We start from the raw sequence: 11,268 nt of genomic DNA, 5'->3' as shown, positions 1-11,268 counted from the left end.
CAAATAATGTTAAACCTTCTTGTTTGTAACAGATGTAAAATTATTTTTTACCCAATTTGGGTATACCTGAGAACATCTAAAGCTCTTAATATTTGATTTTTCTTAGAAAAATCACTCGGAAAACGACTTATTTCCCGATATCCTAGCTTTACTGCCTTGGCAATATTTTTAGTAGAAAGGGGATGAAAAAATTCATAAAAATGACCTATCGCGTGCTCTTCTTTCTCTTTGATAACAAGTTAAAAAAATTGAAATATGATTAATAAATACCAGTTTTTGAAATGGTCTAGCACCTTTAATTTTGAAGATATCAATTGCGGTTTCCGGTTTCTTTCATAACTTTTTATACTCTTTAAAACTGTGTATATGAAAATGGGTGTCAACTGCAAACCCTCACTTTTGGTCGCGCGTCAGCCGCGTATGAGGGCAGGAATCTAAAATCAAGTCCCATATTCTGGAACTAGAGGTGACGGGCAACAAATTTTTCCCCTACCATTTTTCGCTCAGATCAACCGTTTAAGCATGAAATGCATTTGAGCCGTCTTAAAATGAACACCCTGTATATTAAGAATTTACTGCATCTACAAGAACGCCTACAGTGTAGGGAAGAATTAGGCCAGTTAGAACCACAATTATTTTTCTAATGAAATCAAATTTCGTCGAACTTTAGTCGGAAAATAATAGGGAAAAAAGGTGGAAATTTTTATCTGGAGATGGGAAATGTCTTAGGGGTAAAAATAAATTCTGAGCCCACAAATCGACTTAATCTGGCATCATTCAGCACAACAGGTTTCTAACAAACATCATTCTGGAAGATTGCTTGATACAAGTCCTTCTAAAGCTTCAGCACCTCTGTAACAACCTCTTAGAATGCGCTTCAATCGCTAGTTTATAGGCATGGCCTAGGAAACCTGGAAAATCTCCAGCTAGGCAACCCAATCAATTGTAAGAGCCAATATTCAACCAAAATTTATTTATTACTTCTGCCCTCGAAATGTTACATCAGAAATCAATTTTATTTAGGACCATTAAAAAAATAATAACATTAAAACGTCTGGGTTAATAAATCTAGATTGCAGAACTTATTTTAGAAAAAACAAAAAAATTAAATAATTAATGTATTCGATTAGCAAAATTATAGCTTTTTGCAAGCCATCTGCTAATACTTAAAATATTTACCGACATCTGCTACACCTTCTTATTTAAATCATTTAATACCATGAAATGTACAATCCATGGTACATAATTAATGTTGTTTTTACATGCTACATAAACAATGGTAAACAATATTTCTTTGGAAGCGGAACAGAACATATACACATGACGAAGTGAATTTATGAAGTATTAAAACTGTCCGGTAGGACAGTTGTATAAGGGTTGATGGTCAAAAACTGCACGAAAAAGCGTAACGTTGAAAAACACCCAACTTTGACAATTTTTTTCTCTTTTTCTATAAAAGATAAAATTCCCAAATTTTCTTTAAAATAAAGGGCAAATCCTCCTTTATGACTGTAATTTTTTGCAACAACCCAGATCTAATAGGTTTTGAGAAAAAAGTTGCTGAAAATGAGCAAAAACGGCTTTTTCAAAAATTGTTGTTGTTCTTGTTCTTGTTGTTCTTCTTCTTCTTCTTGTTGTTGTTACCTTTTTTGTAAACAACGTAGCGCCTAAACGCGTGAACCGATTTTCATGAATGAGGTGTCATTCGATTCGGAATTTTATGTAGATGTGCCTTTTGGGGGTCTCGGCCCTGTACATTGAATGGGAGAGGAGTTAGCCCCCTTTATGTAAGGCCCCCTCCAAAATTATTATTACTAATTACTCTGTAAATCTTGGCCCGATTTTGATAAAATTTGGTAGGATGATAGGGTTAGGGCTCCCCTACCTAACAATAAAGCGACGATCTGCTCTTACACTTGTTAAGGGGAAGTATAGCAATCGTTTCAAATTATCGACACGTGAACCGATTTTCATGAATGAAGTGTCATTCGAATCGAAATTTTGTACAGATTTGTACTTTAAAAGTCTCGACGCTATGCCTCATAAGGAGGGGAGTTCGCCCCACCCAAATAAGGCCCTTTCTGAAACTATTATTACCAATATTTCTACAAAGCTTAGTCCGATTTTGATAAAATTTAGCACGAAGAAGTGATTAAAGCTCCTCTATGTGGCTGTGAAGTGCCATCATGCTCTTACACCTACTAAGAGGAAGTACTGCAATCGTTAAAATTATCAATGAGTGAACCGATTTACATCAATGAATTGTCGTTCGATTCAAAATCTTTGCCTTTTAGGGAGAAGTACTGTAATCGCAGTTTATTTTTCTTGCTCCTCTTAAAAGGAAGTACTGAAATCGCAGTTTAATTTTGCTATTTACGTACAAATACCTTCCTATTTTATTCAAAACGCTTTCTCAAAAAAATGGTTATTGAGGATGGTTTGGGGACCGTAACTATAATCATTCTTTAAAAAGATCTCTCCAGTGGTAGTTACGGTTCCGATTTAACACCTTATCAGGTTATAATGATAGAATACCTTATTCCAAATTTTAAAAAATCTGTAAAGCAGACGTAACTTTGCAAATAGACAAAAAGGAAAATCTATCCAAAAGGTACAAAAATCTCCTTAACAAAAACTTACAGTTTTAAAAGTTAAGTATAAGGGTTGATTAAACGCCAAAAGGTACACAAATCAGCAGTTCCCAACATTTCATTAATACTTCATTGATATAATTTAAGTAATTTTACTGCATTAACTTTTCCTTCACATTTTTTAGAATTTATTAGATGTCACAGACCCTTATGCTGGCCAGTTCATTCATAATATTTTTTTATTATAATTATGATAAAATGAGTGATGAATTATTCTGAGTAGTCACATATACATGCATGTTAAAGTAGAAAAAAACAAAGTTAGAGTCGGCCACTTTTTAAATTTCAATCACGGAGGATTCAAAACAATATTTCAGTCTTAAATTCGTCTTACCGAAATATTCGTGAGCACAAATAACATACATTTAATAACAAGTAGATTATTCAACAATATTTACTCATTTCTCAATTGTAATTTAATTTAGTCCCCCTAATTTTACTTATGGTAAAATACTGGAATAATTAGCTGTCCTAAAAATATGCATATCTTTATTTTCTTTATTTTATATTACATATATATAACATTGTGGGAAGAACACCTAGATTGAGAATGTAATTGAAGAAAACTATATTATTTGCGATAAAGCCAGATTATTTATTACTTATTATTACAAACGTTTGACTACAACATAAAATAACAATTACTTTAATCGAAGAATGAACTTAAACCAATGATTTTTATTTAAAAATAAAAATAAATGCATAAAATTATTGATGTAAAAAAAGTTTATGAATTTTTTAGCCTCTTATTTTTTTTATATTTTTTATAACGTTTTCTTTTTCACCTGTGATTAATAGTTTGATTATTATAGATAAATAGATATTACAGTCAATCTAAGTTAAATGGTGTGCTACTTGAGTAAATATTTTGTAGACGAAAATGGCCAGCATAAGGGTCTGTGACATCTAATAAATTCTAAAAAATGTGAAGGAAAAGTTAATGCAGTAAAATTACTTAAATTATATCAATGAAGTATTAATGAAATGTTGGGAACTGCTGATTTGTGTACCTTTTGGCGTTTAATCAACCCTTATACTTAACTTTTAAAACTGTAAGTTTTTGTTAAGGAGATTTAAATACAATTAAGATCGAATATTTTTCTCCATTTCATTTGAATATATTTTCATCTGGTTACCTGGTTCAGTTTACTTTAATTGTGGTACGATCATGCAGGTTAGTAGAGATTTATTTCTTAAACTTTATTTTAGGTAAAAGGTTCTTTATATATGCTTATTTTCTCTCTCTGAGAGGGAACATGGACTTAGTAAGTTTTTCGGACAATAACTTCAAGATGTTACAGACTAAGGTTCTGCGACGTACACAAAACTTCAAAATTTAAAGGACTTTATACAATATGTACACACCTATATAATATCTTTATACAGACCTATATACAAAATTAATAATCCGATCTAAAAACACACTCTTTCGCTTATAAATACCATGCATACTTTCCATTCATAATGGCCACTCGTAGTACCTGATCAATAAAAGGTTTAAGTTTCTGTCTCATAAGTCAGATGTGTGGGTTACAGGATAGGTTGTTTTTTTTTTTTGCGAAATGAAGTCCGAGATGTAGCACTTTAACTGCCGAAGGGATAGGAGAGGATTATGCGGTGACCTTTATTCTCCAGAGTCCAGGTTGGATAATAGTTAGGGGATCCCTGTAATACAGGGATAAGATGGCCGTATCGTCGGCCTTATGAAAAAAATTAATAGGTGGGGATGAAGATCCAGCCGTATGCAGGGCTGTCGAAGAGTTGAGCGAGAATATATGCGAGAAGAGGAGAGGAAAAGACAATTTGAAAGAAGCGATCTGATAGGACTTAAGAATGGAATGACGTAAGTGCAGGTGTAAATTATTTATTTATTTTAATATTATTTAAGGGGAACATCTGAGGTCATTGATGCCCGCAGCTTTTTAAAGGGCATTGCTGACTTTTCTCTCGTGGCAGACAACACTGTCGCATCACCAGATAGTGAGCTGTTAGAAGCTCCTAGGAAGAGATCATCTTAAAGGCCAGCAGCTGGATTCGTTCCTGGGATTTCCACGTTAAGATCCAGCATACGCTAACCACTTAGCTACTCCCTTCCCTGTGGATGAATGATCAGATTATTTTGTTTAACAAATTTATTTTTTGCAGGATAGAGTTAAATGCTCAGAGAAATCTCAATGGAAAGCGATGAACGAGAATTACGGTTACAGCTTCTACTATGCAAACAGTTATTTAGCGCCCTGGTTAAGAAGATCACCATTGCATTATGGTGCATGGTTGATCATGTCAATGTACAACACTTTCAGCGTCTCTTCATGGATGTTCATACTTTGCAAATCGGTTATATTGAGGCCTAGAAATTTTCAAATACTTACTGAATGTACGCATATGATCATACTACTAATTTTATTATTATCTGGCGTATTTAACACAAAGTACCGGAAAGCGGAATTGGAAAGAATCTTGAGGTAATAAAGTGAACTGTTTATTACGTTTGTATTAAATATCATTGTAATTTAAACAATTAATTGATGTAGAAATTTATTAAGGAATCAATAATTTGTTAGAAGGAAGTAAATAATTTATTCCACTAGGTTTCGCCTAGTTAACTTTGCAAGATTTGTAAAATATAGGGGCCCCCCTTTTCTTAAAAATGAAAAAAAAAATCTTTTCATCTTATGAAAGAGTCGGCCGCAAGTCTGAGAACTTTTGTCTTGTACTGTCCTGGAGTTTTTTGATGTTACTACTATGATGAACAGGCGTAGAGTCTACAACGGCCCTCAAGGCTACTTTGTAGAGAAGGATTTTTTTTCGTTCATTACCAGTTTGTAGAGGTGGAGTTAGTTATGTACTGTAATCTTCAAGTGTCTTGGCACAAATGGGGTGGAAAAAAAGCCTTGTATTAAGTTTTGCCGGAGTTTTCACTTTGTCCTGAAAGAGGTTAGAGGTCAGTTTGTTGTCCCAAAGGTAAAGCCGAAGTATCGGTTAGACCACAGGATCCCAGAATATTGTTGGGTCTAATTTGTCTGTTGAGAAAGTGCCTACGTTTAGTAAAGAGTATGGCGCTAGTCTTCTCGTGGTATTCAGTCACTGACTGTATGTCTGGTGCAAAAGTAAAAGTAATCACTAGGATGAAAAAATAATTGCCATTTCAGTCGAGTAAAATTTTAGACACACCAACCCCTGAAATGTAAAAGTATTACTTTCTACACTAGCCCTGAAGATGACCTAGTCCCTAGGTCGAAAGCTCGGCAAAATAAATTTTACTCGACTGAAATGGCAATTATTTTTTCATCCTATTGAAGCTATGGATCAGTCACCAAAAAGAATGAACAACAATAAAGTAATCACCTATTTTTTTCACGCAGGGCTTAACGTCCAACTACCAATTAGATGTCGTGGACGGGGGCGGAAGCACTATAATTTACTATAAACCCTCTTTTCTATCAAATAAAAAGTAGTTATACGCAGGATTCGAACTGAGGATATCCCCCCACTCATAAAGCCACGCTCTTGGTCACCAACACCCACCCCTTGTTGCAAAAGTAAGTCAGACTGTGATAGTGTAGATTCTCCGTGATATCATTGTATAAAGCATGCAGCAAACAGGGCAAGAACAGTATTGATTTCGTTTTCGATCAAGTATATCCATTCAAAGTATGAATTAAATTAGCAGCGCCTCCCTCCGCGTAAGAGTTAAATTTGTTGCTGAAATTTTGAATTTGCTAAAGAAACGGCGGCGGAACAAATTTAAAAAAAAACTACGAGAAATGAATGAGAAGAAAATGGATTTTATTATTTTATTTTTAGAGCTGTAGGAGAGGACATTTACAAATATGGTGACACACTGGACGAGGAAACCGCAGAAGTATTGAAGCAAATCAAAGAGAAAACTTTCCAACAGAAGCAAAGTTTATCTAAGGTTGTGAATATTATTATAATATCGGTCACCGTAGCGCACACTACGCTCAGACCGCTGGCCGATCTGTTTACAAGCGACAGAATCTATCAGCCAGACGAACCGGACGGAATCACCCACGTTCTGTCCATGGATGTCTACTATCCCATGAAATTGTATAACAGTGTTCCCGCCATAATCCTCGCTTATACACATCTTTTACTGATATTCTTTTGGGGCGGAAATGTGGTCGTTTCCGCGGCAGTCACCTTCATCTGTTATTCTCATACACTCTGCGGAGAGTACCGGGTGAGTTAAACATAAGTATTAAAGAAAATATCTGGTTTTGGTCGCCATAAATTTCATTTTATTTATTTACTTTATTTAAATTTTAAGTTTGAATTTACATAATTTTGTTTTCAGATATTATGCGTAACGACTAGAAGATTAGTGGAGCGAGCAAAGGCAATGTTCCATAGGGAAAACCCTGACAAACCATTTATATCCTTTAAAAATGATATCATCTTTGAAAGATGTCTTAGACGTGCTCTCAAAGATTCTGTGAAACATCAACAGAAATTAACGCAGTAAGTAACAGCTATTTTTTATTACAGATAGTAGCTGTGTAGAGCCGTGAGGTGAGCCGTGCAATACGGTCTTCTCAGGATATCCTGCCAAACTTCCTTCGTGGTAGAACTTGGGAACTTGCAAAGGAAGTCCCAGTAAACGCGACATTCTGATTTTCGATCTGGCAGTTATTTATTTATTTTGTAAACTTGTTGCCAGTGATGTACTCTGAAAAAGTTGTTGTACCAAACTTGATCTTTATAGGATGTAGAGATCATGACAAGATTTCCTTTGGCGATCTTATGGAAAAAACATTATTAAGGGTATGTTCAAAAATTATTTAACTGTTCCATGTGGTAACCAACTCAACCACGTGAGTAATACATAGAAAATAACAGGCTCTTAGTTTAAATTTTTAAAAAATTCTGTTTATGCCCTAATGAAACTAAACCAAGAAAATTTAAAAAGCAAACAAACGAATACGAGCAACAGAAAATTAACAGGTGTAACAAGTAGAAAGTTATTAGGTAATGGGCGCAGCAGGTCTGAGGAGGCTCATTTCTATGTTGACAAACTATAAAATGATAATAATATCTTGACCATTGTTGCAGATTTGCGGACGATATTAAAGTACTCTATTATTACGTCATTCTAACAGGGCTCTTGTGTATAACAGCTCTCTTATGTTTTGGTGGAATTGTGTTCACAGTGGTAAGTTCTTACATTATCAGTTATTGTTGAAATGATCGGAGTTGAGAGTAAATTTGTGAGTTAGAACCTTGAGGTTAGGGTACTCACTTGTACATAGATTGGTTACAATTCAGTTTAAAGTATGTTCACTAACTGTATAATATTGTCAGAAGAAATTACTGTTGAAATGATCGGTTGATAGCTACTTTTTATTTGTTAACAAAAGTGTTAATAGTATTTACTTACTTTCGTCCACATTTACGACACTCAATACGGTAGTTTGAAGTTAAGCCCACTTTAAAAATTACTTTTATCCACAATTAGTACACCAGGCTTAAAGAAAATCGTAGAAGACTTTTCATGAAAATCTAAAAATACTGAAAAATCTTTGTACCACTGCTTCCAATCAGCCTATTTCCATCAAATTTGAAAATTCAGTTCCACTTTACTTCTTATTATAATTATAGAAGTGACAAATTAAAGTGTTCAAAAGCTCCACTTTAGAATGAAAAAGCACCCGTCTTTATCAGAACGGAAAATATTTCTCACCAAAGTCATAAGCCATACCAATTTATTTACCATATTTAAAGAAAGTACGATATTTTTTGGGGGAAAAAAAACAAAAACCTAATACTACAAAACTGTAAAGAAACAAAAAATTCAATGATGGGGTGGGTACTTTACTACGGCAAACTAAGCTATTCAAGAGAAATATTAAATTTCAACTTTATGTGATTTTGCCTGTTCTGAGTTATGGTAGGTAAAAACACTCTCATACAAACCAGTTCAACGTAAAATTGATATTTTCGGTGAAATTGTCTAGATCGAATATCGGCGTGATTACAATACTAGTATGATAGAAAGTAAGTACCTGCAAGCTTAATTCTGTAATCACCTAATTATTAAGTTGATGAGAAATAATTAAAATTAAGTATTCATTATATTCATTCACTTATGTAAATTGCAGAAAGATCCACCAATTGCTACACTGGCGTTATACATCATGTTCTTGTCAGGAGAACTGTACTTGCTACTCTTGTTCTGTGTATACGGAGGAATGATCAGAGATTTGGTAAATCAATCTTATTATTAAATTACTACGGGAACTATATTCCTATTTCAAGGAAAAATTGCTGAAAACTATGATCTATTTAGAGTATGCAGGTTGGGCAGAAAGTGTATTTCAGTGATTGGACAGAATATGTTTCAATGATCAAAACGGACTTGTTGATAATGCAGACTTCAAGTCAAATGCCACGAGGCATTTCAGCTGGTGGATTTCATTACATCGAATTCTCCACGTTTTCAGATGTAAGTCAAGTTTCTTTTATTTCAATAATTCTCTAATTCTCCCTCAAAATAAGTAGAGCTATGTGTTACTAAGAGTCGATTAGTTTAGAAGTTAAAACTAATTAGTGATTCTTCAATTTTTAGGTGACAAGTTCAGCTTTTTCTTACTTCAATATCGTGAATGCAGTACGGAAAGATTGAAAAATTCATCACCAATAAATCACCAAATAAAGTTCTTCTTCTGAGAACTGGCACCTCTCACGAGTTTATCAGCTAAAAATGTGGACACACAATTCTCATCCTAAAAAGTTTTATACAAGTTCTGGACAGGCAGTTGATGTAGTAAAGAGTTGTCTAGTTTTTGTCACTCATTCCTAATCACAGGACTCAAATTTAACTTACACAAACTAGAATGGTTTGAAATAGGAGTTCAATTTCAAGAAGTCGCCCATGCTTATTCAAAACTCAAAAAGGATATGAGCTTACATCAATTTATTTTTGAAAATAAATAAGAAAACCATATGTTCAGCTTTTTTCTTTATGAAACTAATCTATTACTATAAACACAGATTATTCTAGAATTATTCTAATTCTAATTATTCTATTCTATATTATTCTAATGCTAAAATTATGAACTTTAATAATTAAACACACACCACAATGAAACCTATAAACTAGCAAATTAAACCGTAATAAGGAAGAAGTAAGTAAAGTACCAATTAGTACAACTTAATGTGAGAACAATAAATAAATATGGACGAGAGAAAACATCCAACTACCTAAGGATAATCGGAAAGACTGGTATCATTAAAAAAAAACGAAGAATCAGCTGTTTAAGTTTTGCATATTTTACATTACCATAAACATTGAATCCAAATATCTCCATTCCTAATCCACAGAAATATACCAAATTTTCTTCAAAAAACTGGAAAACTACTCGATACATTTTGTTTATATTTTACCTCTATATGGAGACTACTTTTGTCTATAATTGTATAAAATTTCGTATAAATCTGTCGAGTAGTAAACGAGATATTTAGTGTTAAATTTTCGTTTCGTTTGAAACAGTGAAATCTTCAACTTCAAATATCTCCAAAACTACTCGATAGATTTTGTTTATATTTTACCTCTATATGGAGACTACTTTTGTCTATAATTGTATAAAATTTCGTATAAATCTGTCGAGTAGGAAACCAGACATTTAGTGTTAAATTTTGGTTTCGTTTGAAACAGTGAAATATTCAACTTCAAATATCTCCAAAACTGCTCGATAGATTTTGTTTATATTTTACCTCAATGTGGAGACTACTTTTGTCTATAATTGTATGGAATTTCGTAAAAATCTGTCGTGTAGGAAACGAAATATTTAGTGTTAACTTGTGGTTTCCTTTGAAACAGTGAAATATTTAAGTTTAAATATCTCGAAAACTACTCGATAGATTTTGTTTATATTTTACCTCAATATGGAGACTACTTTTGTCTATAATTGTATGGAATTTCGTAAAAATCTGTCGTGTAGGAAACGAGATATTTAGTGTTAACTTTTGGTTTCGTTTGAAACAGTGAAATCTTTAAGTTTAAATATCTCGAAAACTACTCGATAGATTTTGTTTATATTTTACCTCAATATGGAGACTACTTTTGTCTATAATTGTATGGAATTTCGTATAAATCTGTCGAGTAGAAAACGAGATATTTAGAGTTAACTTTTGGTTTCGTTTGAAACAGTGAAATCTTCAACTTCAAATATCTCCAAAACTACTCGATAGATTTTGTTTATATTTTACCTCAATATGGAGACTACTTTTGTCTATAATTGTATGGAATTTCGTTCCGTTTGAAACAGTGAAATCTTTAACTTCAAATATCTCGAAAACTACACGATAGATTTTGTTTATATTTTACCTCTATATGGAGACTACTTTTGTCTATAATTGTATAAAATTTCGTATAAATCTGTCGAGTAGTAAACGAGATATTTAGTGTTAAATTTTCGTTTCGTTTGAAACAGTGAAATCTTCAACTTCAAATATCTCCAAAACTACTCGATAGATTTTGTTTATATTTTACCTCTATATGGAGACTACTTTTGTCTATAATTGTATAAAATTTCGTATAAATCTGTCGAGTAGTAAACGAGATATTTAGTGTTAAATTTTGGTTTCGTTTGAAACA

General features: G+C 33.0%; 1 protein-coding gene across 2 annotated transcripts; it reads left to right on the top strand.

The window, feature by feature from the left end:
- The first annotated feature begins 580 nt into the window (after window positions 1–580).
- On the top strand, window positions 581–10,100 carry LOC141459679 (uncharacterized). Of its 2 annotated transcripts, XM_074139029.1 has the most exons (9): window positions 581–1,346; window positions 3,726–3,825; window positions 4,797–5,116; window positions 6,459–6,855; window positions 6,970–7,133; window positions 7,725–7,824; window positions 8,771–8,875; window positions 8,959–9,114; window positions 9,238–10,100. In XM_074139029.1, exons 2-9 carry the CDS (start codon window positions 3,820–3,822, stop codon window positions 9,292–9,294), a joined length of 1,305 nt encoding a protein of 434 aa, XP_073995130.1. In that variant the 5' UTR covers window positions 581–1,346; window positions 3,726–3,819; the 3' UTR covers window positions 9,295–10,100. The 2 variants fall into 2 exon arrangements, with proteins under 2 accessions (XP_073995130.1, XP_073995131.1); XM_074139030.1 differs by lacking the exons at window positions 581–1,346; window positions 3,726–3,825 and adding an exon at window positions 3,877–4,494.
- The last annotated feature ends 1,168 nt before the right edge of the window (window positions 10,101–11,268 follow it).

The sequence above is a fragment of the Rhodnius prolixus genome, unplaced genomic scaffold (assembly GCF_049639745.1).
Source record: "Rhodnius prolixus isolate KJV_2025 unplaced genomic scaffold, Rpr scaffold_17, whole genome shotgun sequence".
NCBI lineage: Eukaryota > Metazoa > Arthropoda > Insecta > Hemiptera > Reduviidae > Rhodnius > Rhodnius prolixus.
This window is presented reverse-complemented; position numbering and strand designations above follow the sequence as displayed.